This window comes from Pterocles gutturalis, unplaced genomic scaffold (genome assembly GCF_000699245.1).
Source record: "Pterocles gutturalis isolate BGI_N339 unplaced genomic scaffold, ASM69924v1 scaffold2446, whole genome shotgun sequence".
Lineage (NCBI taxonomy): Eukaryota > Metazoa > Chordata > Aves > Pterocliformes > Pteroclidae > Pterocles > Pterocles gutturalis.
Genome location: NW_010102689.1, coordinates 18,717 through 41,624, shown reverse-complemented (window position 1 = coordinate 41,624; position 22,908 = coordinate 18,717). Strand labels below are relative to the sequence as shown.

The 22,908-nt window shown below is 35.1% G+C and overlaps 1 protein-coding gene across 1 annotated transcript in view; it reads left to right on the top strand.

Moving 5' to 3' along the window:
- SMC4 (structural maintenance of chromosomes 4) overlaps nucleotides 1-22,908 on the top strand; it is a 36,340-nt gene that overhangs the window by 5,782 nt on the left and 7,650 nt on the right. Inside the window, exons 5-16 of the mRNA XM_010086366.1 lie at nucleotides 11,883-12,047; nucleotides 13,128-13,255; nucleotides 13,788-13,928; nucleotides 14,793-14,943; nucleotides 15,793-15,957; nucleotides 16,472-16,705; nucleotides 17,287-17,472; nucleotides 19,061-19,222; nucleotides 19,796-20,021; nucleotides 20,121-20,200; nucleotides 21,362-21,514; nucleotides 21,658-21,784. Of these exons, the coding sequence (XP_010084668.1) occupies nucleotides 11,883-12,047; nucleotides 13,128-13,255; nucleotides 13,788-13,928; nucleotides 14,793-14,943; nucleotides 15,793-15,957; nucleotides 16,472-16,705; nucleotides 17,287-17,472; nucleotides 19,061-19,222; nucleotides 19,796-20,021; nucleotides 20,121-20,200; nucleotides 21,362-21,514; nucleotides 21,658-21,784 (1,918 nt within the window). The remainder of the gene's footprint in view (nucleotides 1-11,882; nucleotides 12,048-13,127; nucleotides 13,256-13,787; nucleotides 13,929-14,792; nucleotides 14,944-15,792; nucleotides 15,958-16,471; nucleotides 16,706-17,286; nucleotides 17,473-19,060; nucleotides 19,223-19,795; nucleotides 20,022-20,120; nucleotides 20,201-21,361; nucleotides 21,515-21,657; nucleotides 21,785-22,908) is intronic.

The window sequence follows — 22,908 nt, the reverse complement described above, 5'->3', positions numbered from 1 at the left end:
TGCTAAGCTTTTTTAGGATTTTTTTTTTTTTTCCCCGGAATGTGATTTATTTTATTCTGCCATTAATTGTTTCCCAGGAAGTTATCAACGAGGAGAGCATACTGTTTCCTAAAAGCTTGAGTTTCATGCTTTACACCTGTACAGTGGGAAATACGGGGCAGGTGTAACCAATATTAAGGCATAAAACAATGGTTCCCACCATTAATTTTTTTGTTCATTCCACTAGACTCTTTGTGGGTAACATATTATCATGAACAACAGAGGAAATGGTACTGAGATTTTCTGTGTTCCTTCAGTCTTTCTGGTGAGGCAAGATCCTTTCTCTTTGCACATAAGGTTTTGTGCCTTTTTAAAGGGAAATCTACTGATTTGGTGATTCAAAACTGAGTACTTTCCAGTTGGGAAATGTAGCAATATTTTCCACGTAATGACAGCAGAACTTCAAAAACCAAATATTAAAAATTACAGTTAGAAGTAAATGATACCATGTCAGAAGGGTAAGGCTGTGAACTGCTATCACAAGGATTGCCCTTTTTCCCCCCTAATGTTTTTCAAATTAAATTATTTAAAATTGAAAGGATAAGTAACAGGTTTATTTAGCTTTTGCTCTTATTATATCTAAACTAAGTTTTACTTGATATCGAGGCAGAGTAATTTTTTATTTAAAATAACTTATTTTTGGTTTTGACTGTGTCAATAAGGTGTAATTAAAACATTTCACTAGTATTATATATTTTGGGCAAAAATATTAATAAAGGATTATCAAACACTGGTTTTGGTGTGTGACAGAATAGTCACTAGTTAGTACTAAAGAAGTTCTAAGAGAACATGTCCTACACATGTAGTAACAAAACCTTTAGGTACTTGATTATATCTTGCTAGCATATTAAGCATTACTCAGTGGAAAATATTTGCTTTTTAAAAGACTGCTTTCTTTTTTAGGCTGCCTCTCTCCACTTAACCCTCTATTTGCAGTCTTTTTCTGACATAGTAGGTTTTGGTGCCTTTTAGGATAAAACTTGGGACTGAATTTTGTCAAAGTTGGATAGGGCATGGTACAGGTACTTCTCGTGATACCATACTGAAAATATACAGTCAAACTACTGATAACTTCTGTGAGTAACACTACAAAAAAACACCTGTGGAAAACCAGAATATGTAAGACTAATTGAGTAATTCTAGAGGTATTACAAATTCTGTGCCTGAACTAGCTAGCTGAAAAAAATCTTGTTTAAAAATGGTTTTGGTTACAATGGGATGTTGCCAACACTTAACAGGAGGAGTTTGTCATTTTTGTGATCCTTAAGTTCTAACACTGCATATTTCATGTTTTTAATAAATTGCTATATGCTTTTAGTACTTTAGGAATAGACAACTGTCCAGTGTGTTTTTAAAGAGCTTGCCACAGCCTGAAACTTCAACAGGAAAAAATGCTTCTTGTCACTTATTAAAAAAGAGTATGCTAAGCACTGTGGTAAAATCTGGCATCTTGCTGCTATTTTTCTGTCTTCCACACCTAATGCCCCAGCTTCAGTAACTTGTATATCTGTAAAGAACAACAAATAAAATTACTTAGCTTTTCTCGAAAGACTCACTTGGAACATCAGTGGATATATGCAGAAAACTTGTGTGGGTTCTATGCTCTGACCGGGCTGGGCAAAACTCAGAAGGTAAGTGTGTTTGCTGTTTTTCAGTAGTGACTCCTCTGAACAGGTTAGCCTGGAGGCTGGAAAAAAAATCTCAGGCTCTTTATCCTGGCTGGTTTGCCTCTAAGGAATTCTTAAATAAATGGGGAGCACTTGAAGGAATGTCAGTTCTGGGCATTGCAGGGTAGGCATGTTTGGGGAGCACAACAAACTGGCTGTGGACAGCAACCATTAACACCTGCTGAAACTGGCTTTTGCAGTCTTTCAAGGTAAGAGAAGTATAGTCAATACAAACTTTTTAAGAGGAAAGTAGAGTTTCTGTGAACTCCCATTCACAGCTTTGCAAATGAATATTGTAGAAATAGTAATAAATGGCACGAGACTTTGAATTTTGTATTAAAAGACTATCATGGCAGCAGACCTCTGTGAGTTGATCTCAATTTGCTTTAGAAGCTGCTTTCTTTCAAGAAAACTGAAACTGTTTTGAGTAAGTTTTGTACTAATTACAGTAGTATTTCACTTAACTGTATTTTATAGACTTAATTAAAATATTCTCATGTAAACTTAAGAAAGTGTGAACAGCTACAGGTATTTTATATGTATGTATTTTTGTACCTGATTGGAATGGCATTTTGTAACATAGTCTTATCCTATGGCAAGATTATGTTGCCAGAAAGGAAGTTCAGTCAAGATTTTCACCTGCTGCTTTGTGGAAATAATGTAGGAGTCACTCTTTTAGTGTACTGGAGAGGAAATGAGGGAGAGCAGATTTTCTTCTGACTTTGAGATAAGCCAGAAGTTCACAATTGTTGAGGTCTGCTTTCCTAATGAGGCACACCAACATTTGATCTCAAGCACTGAGTGGAGCACAAGCTGAAAAGCTCTACTGGGATTATAAATGGAGGTCTAGGCTGCCAGCATTGGTGGTGAAGAGAGATTTGTTCTAGAAAGGTCAAGGACAGCTGAGCTGAAGTGGTAGGAAGAATGAAACCAAGTGTGATAATATAATTAAGTAAAAACAGATTCTTTGAATAAAATATTATGTAAAAATAGAAGCCTCTCACTGATTCGTAGGGTACAGAATCAATTTCACTGTTTAAATATTATGCTTTATGCTGAAGTGAATACAGAGCAGCATAAGATATGGTAATGTATCTGTGCAGTTTCAAAATGGATTCTCTTACATTACCAGAAAACTTACATTGGCAATTCATATGACTTTTATTTTGCAAATTGCAACATGGCATTGTAACCAATGTTTATAAAGCTTTCTTCAGAAAAATAGGGAAATATGGTAAGTGGAGAAAAGCAATTCTCTAGGGGCAGCGTGTGATTGAGAGAGATCAATTAAATAGTTTAATTAGAACATACCAATAATCTTAAGTCAAACATTGTAGGTTGAGTTTGACAATAACTGTCTTAGATTCCAAAGTGACTCTAGATTTGCACTCAATTTGTATTCTTGTATTAAATACAAGAATGTCCTTAAGAAAGCTTCTAAAATTAGACAGATGTGCAAACAGCTTGACAAAGGCTACTTTTAAATTATTTCCAGAATGCAGAGTAGTAGTTTTGTGCAAATAACTGAATGTTGTATAACAGGATAATTCTAAATTTTTCCTCATCTTTGGACAGTAGTGGCCTTATATATTTGTTTGTGTGTTTATTATTTGACTTTCTTGATTTCCCACTTAGTTTATAACACTTTTCTTGGAAGGCAGAGCACAAAGTTGAGTGTTTGATACTTTTTCCCCTCCTGTATATTTGCCATCTGGTAAAATTGAAGGGTAGAATGAGATATGATTGCAAGCATTAAGTAATTGCAGCAGTAACATGGAATTGGAAAAAAAAAACCACCCGAAAACAAAAACAAACAAACCCCATTGTGGCTTACAGCAAGAGCTGTATTACAGCCACTTTTCCAGAAGAATAATAAGGTTACAGGAATATTGGTTATCTATGTACATGGCTTCCAAGGCCCGTGTATGTCAAATTAGAATTCATAATCAAAACTTTACATGAAGAAGGGAGCATGGGCACACTGTCAAAATAAAATCAAATTGAAATTACCATTGTGGAAAATTAAACAGATTTAGCACTTATTTTTGCTATTCCTTACTGTACTCCTGCTTAAAAAGTAAGAGCTATCATTTTGATAAGGTAAAAAAAAAAAGCAAAAGCAAAGTCATGCTAGTCTGATATAAGAAAAGTAAAAGTGGGAGAGGTGTTGAAAACAGTGCAAGTAGCATACAGAGAAATGGAAAGAGTTGTCTCACATTGCTGCCTAGTGGCTTATATAAGATAAAAATGCAGTTTGGGAGACTTTTTATGTTATCAAGAAACTGATTACACAGAATATCCAGGAAAAATAATTCTGTGAGGCTACTAGTGTCAGATGCAGAAACTAAGAATTATACACCTTCTAAGCTAGCACTTATCAAGTGATATGACATGCTGATATTCACTGCTACTCTTCCTCTAATTTTACTCCCTGCTGACTTTTGCAGCAGTTACAAGTTCTGTCAAACGAACATGTATAGAATTGCAGCTACATCAGAAAAGCACCTGAACCTTATTTGTAGTAATTTAGTGTTAGTGCTAGTTCTAATGTCAGTGTTCAGAAGTGGGTTAGCATAGCAGACCAAGGAAGTAAAACAGTAATTAGAATTTCCTAAAATTAGTCTTGGATTTTCTATCTTTTCAAACTCTTTAGAAAAATAGATTTATAGTAAACATTCTAAATGTTCTAATGTGATTTCTCTCCTTCAAGCAAATCCATGGTGCAACTGGTTTTATTCTGCTGGCTGCATAAGCTATTGCTCTTCCTTATGCTGATGATGCTACAAAGTTGTGCGCACTGTATCTTCAACTCCTGTAGCTGTCTGAGGAAATATTTGCAAAATCTCCAATCTAAATTTCCCTTGCTCTGGGACAAATGTTTCCCCATTTGAAAGAAATTGAAATATAGCTGTGCTCAATAAAATAAGATGAAAAATTCTAAACTTTACTGTTATTAAGAGAAGATTGCCTTATGCCAGGTCAGTTCTGTCTAGCCTTCCATATTAAAATGTTAAGGAAAAAAAAAAAAGAAATAGGGTTATAGTTTGGATTTATCGAGATTGTCCTACTGAAGAAAATCAAGCAACAACAGATTTTGCCTATGGCTACTATAATCCTCCACAAAAATTTGGGTAAGAGGTGCCTGTTATAACTGCAAGTACTGTTTTCTCAGCATTCTGGATATGCTGTCTACAACACAAGTGATTGCATCAGTTCAGTGCTTAAAGAACAAGCAGTTTGATCTCCTGCTGCATGTAAAGAAAACCCTATTGTTTTGCAGTTCAGTATGGTATAAATTTTCCTAATAACTCAAATAGCCCTTTTTTGGGAACAAACATTCATGCTGAAACCATTTCAATATAAAATCTAATATGTTTACATGAAATCTTTTTTTATACTTGCATATCACCGTTAATCTTGTGATGCTTGACAAAGTTAAACGAAACAATGTTCTGACCACTGTCCACATTTGCATATCACATAATTGTTTCCTTAATCCTGTATTAATTATTCCTTAACCATAATTCATTTAATCAGTTAATTTAGTATGTAAATTGAATATACATATTGACTATTAAGAAGATATAAGATTATTGTAATTGTGCTGTAAAAGATGTTACGCTCAGGATTACAGAGTAGCCTGCTGATACCTGTCTGCCATTCAAAGATTTTGGACTCTTGAACAAAACTTCCTTTTATGAGTGTTTAAAAAGCCGGTATGTTATCAAAAGTATGCTGCCATTACAGTGAAACTAATGTCATAATGGTATAATGCACTAATCCCAATACTGATGTTATCCAGCCTCAGTTGGTGATAAACTGTAGCTGTTGGTAATTTGTGCTGTGCACAGTTATAGTTCAGTCTGATACAACTGGAACTGGAATGATGGAGTTTCAGAATAGAGCCTTCAGATTCCATTTTAAAATTCTGGTATGAGATGAGACAGGGCTAGCAAAAAGACTTTGACATTTAAAGATTACTGACAGCAACCTTAAAGCTCTCCATGAAGAAACAAACAGTACTCTTTTCTTTGGTTGTGAAAACTTCCCTGCGTAGTGACTAAGTTGTTTCTGGAGAACCTAGAGAGAAAAATGTTTGCTTAGTAATTACTGCCTCCTCTTCTCATCCCTGAAAATTAGTAAAAAGTAACTTTTGAAGACAGTGTCTTGCAACACAATGAATTTTGTCAACTAAACTGTTAATCCAACATTTGCAGATCTACTTTGTTAGCGTTCCACAGAATAATTACAGCAGCAAGTAGGTAAAAACAATTTTCCAGGATTTTGGGTAGTTGCAATTTCTGGTGTCTTAATCTGAAGCTTTAAAATGAAGTGCTGAAAACCTTGGGATAGATTAGCATGATCCTATACAACCTAACAACTCAGATTAACCTCCGAGTGTTACAACCCACACATCAAGAACACTTTTGAAGCACAGTAAAGCATGTACTGGAACAAAATAATTTTGTAGCTTGGAATCCAGTAGATGGAAATGTACTGCACTCTGTGGGGGGGAGTACAGGGTAGTCTGGGTGGTTTTTTTTTAGGGGAATTTTCTGGTGCAGTTGCTGTATTTTGGTTTTTGATAGCAAAGCTCTTCACCACAAGTCAAATTCAAGAGTGGAGTAATGTAGCACTAACTGAATTGAAATTTACATTGTTTTTCTCATGAGGAATAATTTTAGAGAAAATACTACCTACAAGATGCAATGATATATATTGGAAAAACCTTCCATGTTTTAACATATGGCTGAGAAACTTAATGAGGCATTATCTTAGAGAGCAGGACATCCTATTTGTTTCAGATTTCCACTTCAACTGTTGGAAGTAGAACACAAGAAATATTTTCAATCCTTTGTGGCACATCCAACACACTTTATCAATTAAATCCAGGCATTAAAAATCACACATTTTGTCAATAGTGGTAAATTAGACAAATCCTTTATACAAGCTTTTCTTTTTGTTTACATTTTCTCTACCTTTGAGATGCTTGGCAGGAGGAGAGCCTTCTTACATCTTCAAGTTGTACAAAGGAAACCTATTGCAAATAGGGAGCATCTCCTCTAATAGCCTGGATATTTTACTCTCAAAAAGTTTTCCAAAGTTTGAACCCTTGGATTTACCCCCTTATAGCTATATGTAAATCTGTCTATCTGTGGATCTGTATCAATACAAGATGACAGCTTAATTTCAGAATTCTTTTGCTACCAGTATTTGGAGTAATAAGAAATAAAATATCCCTAGCTACTACAGTCTGTCTAGTTGTCACTTTGGAATTAGTGCCTTAGTCCATAGACTCAGTCTAAAGGAAAGTTGCTGGAACGTGATGCTACTGTCTGCCAAGAGCAACAAACAGGAGTTATCTGCAAAAGTGAAAAGTAGTATCCTGTTTCAAGACTAGTGGTAAGGGTTACAGAAAGGCAGCTTAATGAGTAGGTCAAAACTTTCCTTTATCAAGCAGTTTGATAATCTGTCTTAAAATTCTAATCTTTATATGCAGGAAAACATTGGATAAACTCAGATTAAAAGTTTCTGTTCTGAGAGGATCAGCTGTTTTAAGAAGTGAATGTAAAATTTTAAGAGATAATAGGAGTGCTAGTTCTAAGAAAGGAGGTAATAGAGAGTTTAGGCATTTTATTGTCCCACCTTTTGAGGGCTATATGGGAGGTGAAATTCTTGGCCTTCACAAATTTGCTGTAGGAAGTTACATACATTGCAATGGAGTGTGACTGAGTAAGCTGCCTGCGTTGTTCGAGATGTGCTAGTCTTAGGGAGAATTTTAGTCTAACACAAATACAGAAGAGTGTGCATGCACCATAGAAACTGAAATTGGATTAATTCTGCCTATAACAGTTGTCGTACATTAAATGTACAGCATTCCTAAAATGCTCCTAGGATGCCAGTGTAATGTCTACTGAAATGCACTGAACTCAAAACAGATAGGCCCTTAGCTTGGATGCATCCTAACATTAAAATAGTGATAGGTCATGCTGACAATGTCACTGCTTCTGTCAGTTTATCAGACATCTGTATGGGCGTCCACCCGTTGCACCCGCATGGGCTTGACCACACCAGGCACAAGAAGTCCAGGCGCTCTTGTCTCTGTCTTGCACTGCTGCTTCACCCTGTGCTTATGCTGACCCTCTCATAGTCTCCTCAGCTGAGTTGTTGATTTCAAATGGTTAATCTTATTATGAGCAATTCTTGCACTGATTTTTGAAGGCTTTTACAATTTACTTTAAAGTTTTTGTTCTTATGCACAATAGAAATTTAACTTTAGAAAGTACCTTAAATATCATGGCACTGTAATAATTCACCTCCTGGAGAGTTTGGCTATGCAAAGGAAGGCAGAATCTCCAACTTCCAGGTTCCTTGAAGTTATTCCTCGTATTTTTCACTAGAGGAAATGGCTTTCAAAGAGAATGGTTCTTGCCCTTTTGTTTTAATCACTGGTGTCAAGCAAGGTTTCTCATTATTTGCCACAGCTGTCAGTTAACTATTGCTTAGAAATGTCTCCAAAGATAAACTTGTGTTCTCTGTTAGAATGTACCAATAGTTGTTTTCTGGTAACTAAGCAGAGGCATTCTGTAGAAGCTGTACTTTAGGTGTATGTTCATTATACGGTGCTGGCGTTGAGTACCCCTGTTACTAGTGATGTGCCAGCACCCCAGTGTGAACTTCAGGCTGACACAGAAGACTTCACACAATGCAGGAACTGGAGTTGAGTTTGTAATTCCATTTGGAGTTTTTGCACTGAATGTAGAGCTTTCCCAAAATACTCAATGGATATTTTATGTTTTTTTCGTGTAGAGGTTACTTTTTTGGATATTTTCTTCTTTGTTAGCTCTCTGCCAGAGTCACCAATGTCTTAGTGTTGACATCCATTTTGATTGTCTTCTCAACCAAATACAGGATTTTCTTTTTTTTTTTTTTTGCTTCCTCTCCTGTGAGCTAGAGGAGGATAACTGAGGCAAATAATAACAGAAATTTCCTGGTCGTCTCTTCTGAGACCCTTTAAATTTAGGTGTGACAGCTATGTTAAGCATGCCCAAGCATGTTTTCTTTTCAACAAATGTCTGCCTGCTGCCTTCTTAGTTTCACTTTCAAAAAATGCTGTCCGTATTTCAAAAGATCTCTTAGTAGCTAAATGAGCAATGGGGTTTTTTACATAATTCAAATAGTGGGTCAAGTAGTAAGCACAGTTAAGTTAGGAAACAGTTAAATTGACTATCAAGTTTTAACACAAAAGTTCTAACAGCAGAGTTTTAAAATGTGGTTTTCCCCTGTTAATCCTCATCAAGACTACTTGCAAGAAGAGCAGGTACAACTTTTTCAGTCTCCTTTATCCATTAAAATAGCTGGAAACCTTTTAATTTCTTAAGATGTTAACTATAGGGGTGGGCTAAACAGATTTCTTAATATATTAACTTGGTAAATAATATAAATATTAAGTAATACTCAATAGTCTTATTCAGTTATTTATATATTGTTTTCATTTTTACCCTTGATAAGAATCCAAAAATTTAAGTAGGTAGTCCATCTACATCTCTTCACATAAGATGAGGAATATGTAATTCTAATATTGCTTGCCTATGGTGACGTAGAGGAATTGCATAAAAAATTGGCAACAGCCAGCCGGACACGTTCAACTCAAGTACTTTATCTTCTCCACAGCACTGAATTCACTGCAGCTTTTCAAAATGTTATTGTATGTGCAGCCTAAACTGAAGTCACCAGTAATTCCTGGTTGTATGGTGATGTATTTATCACATTGACACCAAACCCCTGATTTGTTAAAATTTATGAGGTTATAGAATTAGATATAATTCGATTAGATTTCATTAGTTATTTACTACATAATAAAACACATTGTGGTTATATTCCATTACATTAGTGAGCTATGGAGAACCCTCACAACTACATTATAATCTTTCTTAGATGGTTGTGACTTAAAGATGGTTATTTGTACTTAGCCAGATCATAGAAAAAGTTTACTTACGTTCCTTGCTTGTCCATAACTTCTGTGCTCGTGTTAAATCCAGGGTAGTTTTGTGTTTTACACCAGCATCTAACATGAGGGATATATGTGTAGTGTAGAAAATTCTTAGACTTGAGACTCAGCACTTGAATTAAATATCTTTTTTTGTGATTGTTTTTTCTTGGATGTAAACAGAGGAAATGCTTTAACACAATAAGAAATAAAATACTTAACGACAATTCCATAGAAATCTGGGTTACACAGTTTCCTACCCATGAGCAGCGTCTCGCTGACAGGTGGTTTTTGGTAGAGAAATCATACTTTCATGGCAAGGGAGCAAATACATAATTGGAATTGTGTGTAATACAACTGCAGTTGTTAGAAAACTATTTGTTTGGCTTTTTGATATCCATAAGAAATAAAAATAAGAGGTAGATGTTTGGGGCTTTTTTTGCCTTGTCAAAACCTGCTGACACTTTTTAGGAACAGTAATTACCAGAAAGTAAAAGCTTAAATGCATTTAATGTCTAGAATTTAAATTAAAAAAACAAAACAAAAACAAAAACAAACCCTCTGCGTCTGTTTAACAAAGGAATTATGTGCAAGAAAGTAATCATAAGAAATACTAGTTCTTATGTTGCAAAATTTGCAAAACTTCACTTTTCCCCTTCTACTCAGCTAAATGGTATTTACTAACTGTGAGAAAAGCACAGGGCCACTAGGTGTCATTGTGGACTGAGTACGGGGAATGAAGTCACTTTGGCAAAAACTTCTAATAACTTAGTTAACGTTCAGGAGTGCCTTATCCTCAACTTTCTTAGCTGGTTACATGTCTGATTTACAGTGTTTGCCTAGAAATCCTGCCCTTTGTTGACCTCCATGGCTGTCCTTGTTTGGTTCTCCAGCAGTCTCATTAATCACCCCTCCTTCCTTCTGTATGTTCTTGAGAAGTTCTTCCCCATTTCTGTTTTTGCAGAGATTTAGCTGTCAGCTCCAGCTCAATGAGCAACCAACAACGACAACTTAATTCTTAACTATATTTTCACTTTGTGGATATAGGTTTAGGCTTTTTTTTACATACATAGCTCAGATAGTGGAATATAAATTTTATTTTGTTTTGGTTTTAAATCTTGTCAGTTCTAAGATTAAATTAAAAAACTTTAATCCAGCTTATTTCATGCATTTAAAAATCAGTCATGAAGGCCAATACTGGTATTCTGCAGTATTAGCTATCTGCTTTACAAATAAGTTGCCTCTTGTCATGTACCTAACTATCCAGGTTTTTGAAGGGTGAATAGTTTTTACTCAGCATTCTTTTTATTTAATGTTTGCAGCATCTATAACATCTAGTCTTGCTGCAGATACCATTTTAGTACGTGTATATTCGATTACATGTCTTCACCTTCTGATATATGACTATGTAATTTACAAATTATAATCTCTATTTTGAAAGATTTTGTGCTACACTATCCTAAGCATAAAACATTGATAGTAGATTTTCTTTTTGGCTAATGATAGCATCAGTAAAATAATCAGTCCTTGTCATTGTCTCAGTTTAATCTTTCTTACTTTAAAAAAAACCTTATTATTGTTACTATTCAGCTTAATAATTTAAAGTTAATGCTGTACATAAAAGAAAATTAAATCGAGGAAGCCTAATATTTAAAGAATGGGTGTTTTTTTTTTTCCAACAAAGAAGTGTCAGTTGTATGAATTACAAGTCCAGTTCATCCATCAGACATGATTTTATGGACCTTCTGTTTTCTAAAGAGAACCCTTCAAGGACTTCAATCTTGATTAAGCTACCTTAAGATTATTGGGTGCTACATAAGCTAGCAGGCATGCTTTATTCTCTTCTTTTTTTGGTTGGGGAAATAAATTTTGAATCTTTAGAGAAATGGAGTGATGTTTAGTCCTGAATGTTGGCTTCAGAAGAGACCCTGTTTTTCATGCGCGTCACCACCATGCACTCCTTGGAAGAAATTTCTATTCATTGTGATCTTTGTTTTCCCAAATATATTGCTACTCTGAATATTCATTTTTAATTACAGCATTATTTTGTTCTTTTTTTATAATACTAGAATATGGTCACATACCTGCATTCTGAAGATGATTGTATTTTTTCAGAATACTAAGTATTTCCCCCAAAAAAGGACAAAACATTAAGAAAAGAAAACATCAAACTTTTCTTTTCCAAGGGGGAAGTTGAGCAAATCGCAATGATGAAACCAAAAGGCCAGACTGAAAATGATGAAGGCATGCTTGAATACTTAGAAGACTTAATAGGATCTGCCCGACTAAAAGATCCTATCCAAACTCTGTGTCGCAGAGTAGAGATTTTAAATGAACGGAGAGGAGAAAAGGTGAGTCTCAAAGTTTTGTTTGAATTATAAATAAAAAATATAAGCTTGCAGTGTTTCATTATTGCATTTTTTAGAAAAACAGTTAACAATGACTTGGTTAAACTTGTCACTCCTCTACAAGAGTAGAAGCACAGAACAAATTCGAGTTATCTTTATTGCATGTGTGGTTTCTCTGTTATAAAAGAAATGGGCAGTCAACATCAGGTGCCCTTCATTAATCACTTGTTAGTGCTGTTGGCTTTCCATTCCCAAAGATTTGAATGCTTGAGTCGGAACACAGGAGTTTACGTGCTGAATGCTCTCTGGTCATACCTGCATGTATTAAATGTTTCTCAGACTGAATAGAGAAACAGGTTATCATTATCGGAAATATATCTGGATAGGGCTTTTTATCTGTCTTACTCCTACTGCTAAATAGCAAATAGGAGAAGTAGCAGGGAAACCTTTCATATGCTAAGAAAAGGAGAGAGGGAGGCACAGCATTGGTGAAGGTGATGCACACCCAGCTGTATGAGGAGGCTTAAAAATATAGAAAATTAGTTGTGACGAGCTATGGAGATCTATTGCAGATCTGGCGTTCATAAGATTTTATTTATACATTGAGTTCTGACAGTACTAAATAATATCAGAGTTCTTTTTACTTGTCTTGATGTGTCCTTTGTAATTCCTAATATGTTGCAGACTTTTTTGAAAGGCTGGGAAGGAAAACAAAAGATGCGTAGATGCAGGAATTAACTAGTCAAAAGGCTGAAATACAGAAAATACATAACTCTCCATGTAACTCCTCTTTATTTCTCGCCTATATTTTCCTTGATTTACCTGAGCTGTTCCTAGCATCTGTAGGATACCTTTTTAGTTTCAAATTACTGATTGAATTGCCCTAAAAGGACAGTCTCTGCTGTGGAAGTGGTGATCTGTTTCTTTAGAAAGCTTGTAGTGCTAAATTGCCTTGAAGAGTTAATTGTTGAACACCATCTCTCCAGAGGACAGGTGGGCTACAAAGGGCCTGGGGTTTTTCACCACATGGTTCGTTCTTCTGTAGTACCAGCAGTAAAGTCAGCTCTGACTCTGTTTGTCTAGTTAAATAGAGTTAAAATGGTGGAAAAAGAAAAGGATGCCTTGGAAGCGGACAAGAATAAAGCCATTGAATTTCTTTGTTTGGAAAACAAAATGTTTAAAGAAAAGAATCGTATCTGTCAATACTATATGTAAGTACTTCTCTAAAATTTTGATTTGGTTTTAAGGTGGGTAGTGGTGTTGTTAAACTCCCCTTCTGTATCTCTAACTAGAAATATTTTGCATTTCTTAACAGCTGTTATCAGTCCTTCAGAATCAGTTGAATAGCATGTGGCTAGTGATTTTCATTGCGAATTATAAAGTTAAAAATTTTAAAATACAGTATATTTTCATTAAAACCTTTAAAAAAAAAACCACAAAGCAACAACAAAATCTCAAACTGACAACCTGTTTGCCAGCCTTTTACAAAGTAAAGTAGTCTGGCAAATTAGTCTCTTCTGGCTTTATAATTAAATTTAGAAAGTAGATCATGTAAAGACTATTTTTCATCCTAAGTGTTAAATTTTCTTGCTGTTTTGTGTTAAATTGGTGAGGTTACTCAATAGATATTAGGATTTAATACTTTACATAATCACTTTGTTACATTGAAGATTGGAAGTATATATTCATTACAATTAGCTTCATGGAAAAAAGTGGAGTTTGGGGATTTATTTTTTTCCCTAGCTATGACCTAAAGAAACAAATAAATCAAATGGAAATGCAGAAAGAAAAAATTAATGAAGAAACAAAAGATGTTAATGAGAAGAGTAGTAAACTTGCAGATGAAATGAAAACGAAGAATAAAGCTTTGAAAGAACTTGAAAAGTAAGTACTTCAGGTATAGATTTGTAAGCTAAGAGTACTGTGTTCTATATGTTTTGCATATGTGCTGATAGAGTTAGCAGGATTTTCAGAAAAAGCTGTGGTAGTTGTGTTGTGGTGAGGAACACCTGAGAACGCAGAAGTATGCAATCAAACAAAGGGAGGACAGATGGGTTTTCCAGTAGTTTTTCCCCCAAAGTCTTAAATTATCTGATGAGCAGAATCACTTATGGCATGGATTAAATTATCTTTTGGACAAAAATAAATTTTATTTTAAAATCTCATTGCATTGATTTGGTTCCTTCTCTTGGAGAAATCTGGTTAATATTCACAATTGTACGTATGTACTTTAAAATCCATCAAAAATCAGACCTTTCATATTGATGGTACAAAAAGTAACTGGGAGGTTATTTCAGGTTTTTTGATCTACAACCATAATGCTTCGGTACATGGATGTTAGGTATTTTTCTCTTGTTTCCTTATAAATCTCTTATGCATAAACTGTGTTTCCCTAAAATTGCTTTGTCTGGATGATGATCTCCAATCCAACTGCAACAAACAGTCTCAACTTCTGAGATCATATTTATTTGTGAATCTGTAATTCACATCTACAAATAAATAAAATTTCTGAAAATGTATTTAATATTGCTTTGTTAGCAATATTTGTCAATGTGCCTTGATCTTTTTCTGATGAAACATCGCTTCCACAGGGAAAATACTGTTATATAATAGGTATTGGATGTTGTTTTTCACAAAAACTGAGTAGTGTTGGTTTAAATTGTATATGCTTACTTGTTAAGCTAAGCTGTACTGACATTATTTTTATAGGGTATGGAATAGATTGTTCTTCTTTTTTTTCCCCCTTAGGAAACTCAGTAAAATTACAGAGTTTGTAGAGGAAAATAAAGAAAAATTTACTCAGTTGGATTTGCAGGATGTTAAAGTAAGGGAAAATCTAAAACATGCCAAAAGCAAGGCTAAAAAACTGGAGAAGCAGCTTCAAAAGGACAAAGAAAAGGTAGTGTGAACTGCAACTTCATCTACTTAAAGAAATGTAATTGGTTGCTCTAGATTAGAACATCTTTGTGCAGCTGGGATAAAATAGCAAAGGACATCAAATGTACTTTGTGCAACCAAGTAGACGGAAAAATCAGTTTTCAGTATTTTTTTTAAATCAGATATTTTATGTCATTTAAATCAGATTGGGATTTTGTTTTCAAATCACTTACTGAAGTAATGCATTATTCTCCCTTAACCTATTGCTCATTGCACATCTTGCTGTGGGAGACTGTGGCTGGCAGTACCAGGCTGTTTTCTGCCTAAAGGCAAAGTCAAAAGCTTTCCTGTTGCTTCTTAGCTCTGTTGGGAGATCTCGTTGTTTGAAAAGCATCTTTTTATCATGGTTGTTGAGATTACAGGAATATTGCATTTACTCACAGCTATTACCTTTTCAAAACATTTTTTTTCCGTTTCCCTAGTTAATAAATATATTTTACCAACTTGGTTGTTGCCAGCTCTTACAGATCTTAAATCACTCTCTGGATCAAGACTGGCCTTCTGAAAGTAGGTATTTAAGAATTAAGCCTTGTGATTCAAAGACTTGAGTTCTTATGCATACAGCTATGTTCTTTTACTGCTATGGCCTGCTTCTCCCTGGATGGTCTCTAGAACTGAAAAAGCCTTGCAAATAAAATCCTGGCCTCCTGCTAGAGCCACAGCGTATCTTATCCTACGCAAACATGTGAGCTCTGTTAGCGCTTATGCTTCCTTCGACTTTCGCGTGGAACTTAAAAGGCAGGGTTTAAAGATAAGGCAAAACCGTTTTGTTTCAGTGGAAGAGGAACTTAAAAGGCTTTTCCTTGTGTAGGTAGAAGAATTTAAAAATGTACATTCCAGTAGTGAAAAAACTATCAGCCAAGCAACATCTAGGAAAGAGCTTCTTGAAAAGACAAAAGAGAAAGAAGAAGAAAAACTCAAGCAGGTTATGGCTAGTCTTAAGGAAGAAACACGAGGACTTCAAGAAGAAAAAGAGGTTTGAACTGTTTTGACTTATTATACTTACTGTATTAAGTGATGTATAGCTTTTACACTTACGAGTGAAATGATCACAGGATAGTGGTAAAATGCTGCTTATTGTTGTTGGTATTAGGCCGTCCTATCACTAAATATCTGGAGGCTGGAAATTTGTCCTGTAAATTTGTGGGATTATTTTCTGTACTTGAAAACATGGTTTCACCATTTGATCCGTAATTTAGCACAATGTGTAGGGCTCCTCCCAACTTTGAGTTGAGAAAATGATACAAAGCTTGTATAGAAATGCTCCAAGATAATTCCCTGGTGTTCTCTATAATTATGAAAAATGCCTTCATTTCCACACAGAATCTATTAATAAATTAAGATAAACTTTTTCTAGATAACATAACTGTTCTCTGCTGACAGGAGAGGTGGTACAAGAACATGCCTGTTTCTTTTTCTTTCCTACAGTGTGATTGATGTAATAAATCCTGCTGTTTTCTGTTTTTAATTGTAACTGTCCATGTTTGCAGAGCAAAGAGGAAGAGCTTATGGAGTTTAGTAAAGCAGTGAATGAAGCACGTTCAAATATGGATGTAGCCCAGTCAGAGCTTGATATCTATCTCAGCCGTCATAATACTGCTGTGTCGCAGTTAAAAGAGGCAAAGGAGGCTCTGATGACTACGTCAGAAACCCTTAAGGAAAGGAAAGCTGCTATAAAAGATTTAGGTATAAAATTACCCCAAGCTGAACAGGAACTGAAGGAGGTGAGACTTAATTTTCATATATAATTTCTTTGAGTTACAACACAACGTTGTAACACACAAACCAAAGTTTCACTCTTTGTTTTAGCAACAATTGTAGTGAAAATAAATTAAAAACTGCCTCCAATAAAATAACATATAAAACTATATTCTAATACTCAGTTAACCAGTGAAGTAAGTATTTGATTTCAAACTTGTTTTGGGTTAGGCAAGTGTTAAATCCTATATATCCCTGCAAGGGAATCAGCTTAAATATCATAACAAAACATGTTAAAATCAATAAATGGCTATGTTTCTGAGCCTTCTTTGAATTTCACTCCTTGCTCCTCTCTCAATCGCCAAATAAAAACATCCCACTACCTTGTCCTAAGCCTGATTCATGAATTCATAAGCTGTCATATCTGTATCAAAGGGTACTCAATACTAGCTGAAGCGTATCCAAATACCAGCCTTTCTTCTGGTAAATGTTTGCTATTCTGCATTTCAGTGTCTGGTTTCATTGCCTACACAATCATGAATCTAAGACTCCCTCAATTACAGTAGTTTTTATGAGGCTAAGATAATGTCTGTCTTTTAACCATTAGAAAGAGAATGAGCTTGAGAAGCTGGGAAGAGAAGAATCAGGTGTTAAGAATCTTGTTCGAAATCTGCGTCAAAAAGTAGAAGAAGCCAAAAGTTCTTTAGCACTAAGTCGCAGTCGGGGAAAAGTGCTTGAGGCTCTGCTTCAGCAGAAGAAATCTGGAAATATTCCTGGACTATATGGAAGACTGGTAAATTTTAAAAGGCTATTATACTTTTAGTCTTAAACTTTATAGGAACAGAGTGGTGTTTCTGAATTGAGTGAAGGGTAAGATTCCTCGCTTTGTGGTGCTATTAATTTGGACAGCAGAGTTGCAAATCCTGTGGACTTGCTATAAATTAAAAATAAATGATTGTTGAGAATACTCTCCTCAGCACTAAAGAAAGGCAGTGGCTGTGAGAAAGCTTTATATTTTTGGTAGGCTGGTCTTGAAGCTAAATCAGTTAGCTGCAGTCGCTGTGGGAATATGCTCAAGCCAAGAATACCAGCATGTCTTGTAACCTGTCTGTGTTTTGGTCCTGCCTGTGCTCCTGTGCTGGGCTACAACTGACAGCAGCAGTGATTCTGATTCTTTGAACACTAAGAACATAAATACTGGAGAAGTATCGCAAAGTGCTTTTTATCTTCTGATGTCGCAGAAGGTGGAATCAATAGGTAACCGCATGCTTGGTAGAACTGCCATGAAACTTAAACATCTTACAATTTGTATGTCACTTAATGTGAAGCTGTACAAATTTTTCTTTTGCCTCAAAAATTATAAAGTTTGGTGATCTCTTTGCTGTTCGTTTCCTCTTGTTTTACTTGCAAACATGTCAAATCAAAAAGAGCTATATCGTTGTTTCAGAAGACCGAGGAAAGCTATATCATAGCAAACTGTTGAGTGTTAGTTCTTTCCAAGCAGTGGTGATTTAAAGTTCTGAAAAATTTCAGCTGAGGTAGTTTTTAGTTTCTTTTTTTTTTTCCTAGTGCTGAACAATGCATGCATATTAGTGTAAATGTAAAAGTGCTATTTCATGTTCTGCAATTTTATCTTTTTTTCCCACCTGCTTGTCCAAGAAGAAGCATATCTGCCTCAGAAAAATCAGTTTGTTTATTGTATGTATATTTAAAAAGCATGTCTATAGATTTATTAAAAAAGGATATAGTTCAAACAGCAGCAGACCACTGTCTAATACAGCTGGCATGGTCTCATGTTCTGTTATTGCTTGCTGCAGAGAGTACTGCGAGGTTAAACTGTTCTTGGATAACTTGTGGTTGGCTGTGCGTGCTGTTTTTATCTGCAGATGCACAAGAATTTTTCAAAGATCATGAATACCCCTGTACCCATATCAAGTATGAGACTTGCTAGGTCCGACCCAGCTGACCAATGGTAGAACCACACACAGAACACATTAAATTATTTTGTCAGGCCAGACTTCCTCACTAAAATGCTGGCATATAAAATTTAACATTTGTCTACAGAAAATAAATCAATGCTACAACATTGCTTTACCAGAAGCACCACTTTTGAAGCTGTAAGTATATGAATTTCTTCTATGGAAACAAGTACATTAGAAATACTTAAACAGCAGTCTGCAGGAGAAGATAAGCACGGTATTATTTTACAAATTCTAATTAAGGTTTAAAATCCCTCACAGAAAATTGTCTTAGAATTTGTTTTCATCTCATTTCACTTTGTATAAAGTTTTTGTTGTTTATTTCTGAATACCAAGACAAAATGTTTCTGCCAAGCTAATTTATATACTTCTGCTCCCCCCATCCCAACCCTCAATTATTAGGGAGACTTGGGATCTATCAGTGAAAAGTACGATGTTGCGATTTCATCGTCTTGCAGTGCCTTAGACTACATTGTTGTGGATACAATTGACACTGCACAGCAGTGTGTGAATTTCTTAAAGGCAAGCGGAGTTGGAGTTGCCACATTTATTGCCCTGGACAAAGTAAGTACCAGTGCTTCAGCAAAACAAATTGTTGATTTACCCTAATGTGCACAGGTGGTATTAAAACTGTGTATGTATAACGTATAAATATGCATGTGTATAAACATGTTTGACATATATTAATATATTACACTGTAAGCTATTAATACAGGTAAAGCTAAAGTATAAAATGTTTTAATAGGCTGTTGGTACCTTAGAATATTCTACTAGCAAGTGATGACGTTTATTTACAGACAATTACAAGGCTTTTTAAGATACCTGTATGTGTACAACAAATGGTTGGGGTGTGTCTTATTTTTAGGTTTTGATTTTTTTAACAAATTAGCAAATTTGATAATCGAAGTAATCTAGTAACTGTAAACTATGAAAGCAATGAAAGAGAACAATGATTTTATCAGTGAGCTTTTAATTATACTGGAAGTAAGTAGAGACACCCAAGGAAGGAAGCTTTACTGTTAATTGCAATACAATTGTATTTGCTTTTTAAAGCCTTAACATAGCTTAGAATAAAGAAATTACCTCATAAATTATCCTAAGGAATCTGTCGTTCATTTATTTACTTTTTTGGTGTAGATGGCTGTATGGGAAAGCAAAATTCATAAAATCCCAACTCCAGAAAATACCCCTCGGTTGTTTGATCTGGTGAAAGTAGAAGACAAGAAGATTCGCCTGGCTTTTTACTTCGCATTACGTGATACCCTAGTAGTTAATAATTTGGAAGAAGCTACCAGAATAGCATTCCAAAAAGATAAGAGATGGAGGGTGGTAACACTGCAAGGACAAATCATTGAACAGTCAGGTATTTAAGTGCAAACTCACTACTATATTTTAAGGACTTTACAGATGATATCTAAGCACAATTAGTTTGCTAACTAACTTTTTGTCTCTCTTACTTTAGGAACAATGACTGGTGGTGGGGGTAAAATAATTAAGGGCAAAATGGGTCCCTCAGTCGTAACGGATATTTCAGAAGAAGAGGTTAGTACATAATCTTAACTAAAAATTGAATTTTGTCAAAGTTCCTTATATTTTGGCAGTTCATACACACATGTGCTATGTCCTTTTAAATCAGTATAAGTAATTAACAATCTGTGATGCAAGATACATTAACAATGATTTATAAAGCTACAGTTCATGAGGTTAGCATAGGTTATATTGCTGTGAAGTGCATTTGTTCACAGCCCAGCTATCATATGCTTATTATTACATTTTTAGTCTCATAGTACTACCTTTGATAGCTTGGAAATTGATTGAAGGTAGGGATGGGAACATGGAAGATGCTGATCATAAGGAAGCATGGAGCTGCAGAGCAGTGCACACAAACCTCAGCAGCAAGAAAAGACAGGTTTGCTGCTTCGTTTTATGTCCTTGTAAGATTTGTCAGGGAGTGGCAGAGCTTTCCTTCAAATTCGTATTTCAAGAATGTTTTGGAATATCAATATACAGCTTGCTTTTTTTTCCTGAATTCTTTTTGGTTTTAGTAGGTAGGCTACAATCCGCACTAAATAAAGCTGTGTCCTTTTTGCCTAGTATCTGTTAATACCTCTTCAAGAAGACAAACTCCTCTGTGTAACTGTCAAGTAAACCATGGCTTCTGACATCAGGTCTCTCCCTACAGGAGAACAAACTTTGTCTCTTTAGGAATGAGAGCTATAAGCCAACACAAGAGTTAAATGTTTGCTTACCATTAAGGATATTGAAAGACTAATTAGTATTTTTTTTAGGTGAAAATACTTTCAAATTTGGGAACTTCAAAATCAAACTCAGTTGTAGGGTTCTTTCTATCTGATTTCTCTACTGGAGGAGATAACCATGTCACTAACCATCACTACTCTGACTTAAGCCCTTCAAGCTTAATCTAGTTTTATTTTCTTAAAACAATTCTCCATTACAAGCTATTTTGACAGGATTCTTCAGCTTACTTTTTCTCGTGCTTGCTCCTCTTGTTTTTCACTATTATAATTGATCTTCTCAGCAGTCAGTCTCTGTATTCTGTCCAGCTACAGCAAATTTTGAAGTTTTTACTTCACTTTCTTCTTGTGTTTTAAGAGATCATAGGTTGTCAAGCATGCGAATGAGATCTTGCTTTGTTTTGTAGTGGCAACAATAGGCAAATGATCATATCTCATTTTTGTGTAGGTCAATAAAATGGAATCTCAATTGCAGAAGGATTATAAAAGAGCAGTACAGTATGAAGAAGAAAAATTAAATCTTGAAGAAGCCATAAGAAAACTGCACCAAGATGTTCGGGAAATGAGAAATACTTTAGAAAAGTACACAGCAAGTATCCAGGTGAACAAGTTTATTGAAGCAGTATCTGGGTTCTCCATGAATGTGCAGGGGGATAACTTCTCGGCCTTAGCTTAATATAGTCCTTGTTAGTGTCAAGGGTCTTTTTAAAGTACAGAATTCTAACACAGTTATGTTTTCTGTAGAGTTTACCTGAACAAGAAATTCATCTAAAAACCCAAGTTAAGGAACTTGAAGCAAATGTAATTGCTGCTGCTCCGGACAAAAACAAACAGAAGGAATTGGAAAAAATCCTTAATAATTATAAAAAAGGTACATTTTGTGGAGGGGGATTATAGATTAAAAAATTGTATTCACTTCCATTTACTAATACAGGAATGAACGGTTACAGCTTTGTTCTTTCAGATTACCAGTGTGGTACTGTATCTTGGTTTGGAACCTCTTTTCTTCTAAGGGGGAGATAAAAGGTACTTCTAGAGATTAAAGAGTGAAAACACTTTTTTCTTTTTTCTTTTTTTTTTTTCTTTTTTTTTTTTTTTTTTTTTTGCAATGTTGTGGGCATGCTGTACCCCAGTTCTTTTTGTGAATGAAGTTTACTTTGAGAACTTGAATAACAGTTTCTCTGAAGTAATTGGTAGCTTAGTGAAGTAAACCTTGACTGCTTCTTTGTCTTTCTTGCTCAGGGATAAATATGAGCAAAGTAAAACATAATTCCCTTCCCCTCCGATTCTGCTTTCATAGCAATTTAGGAAATAGAATACATATGACTCTGGATTCCCTTTGTGCCTCTTTTGAAATGTAGCATCAAGAGAGCATGAATGCTTTACTTTCTCCATCACACTAAGGTCTGATGTCATAAATACCTTCTCTAGCATTTCCCCCAAATAATGAAGAGATACAAACCTGTGTTCTCTGGAGAGATGACTGCCTCCCACCTTTCAAGTCTTTGCTTTAACCTTCTGCCCCAAAAGGAAATTATAAATCTGTAGCAAACTTAGTGTGGGATTTGTTTGTTTGTTTTGCACTTAGAATACTAAGGTGTTAGATGGTTTAATTTTTGAAAGCTTTTCAACTTATGAAGATAGTTTTGTTGAGTTTTAAGTATAAGCTAAACAACAAAACTAATCTACCTTGGAGGTAGTGTAGACTTATTATTATTCAGCATGTGTAGTAACTACACAGTAACACCAGCTACCGAGCAACAGTTAGCGGCCAGTTCCTACAATTTAAACCCACTGAGCATTTTCTGATTAAATAAATGCAAAAAATGAGTTTGGAATAGCTTCTTGTGTACTATTTCATGTATTTAAGTACTCTATATGCATTAAGTAATCCAATTAAAATTTTTGGTGGTTTACACCGAAAAAGCTTTGTAGTGTAACAGTGTCAGAAAGATGTGGGTGCTGGTTTTCTTTGTGCCACAGTAAAAAAAGAAA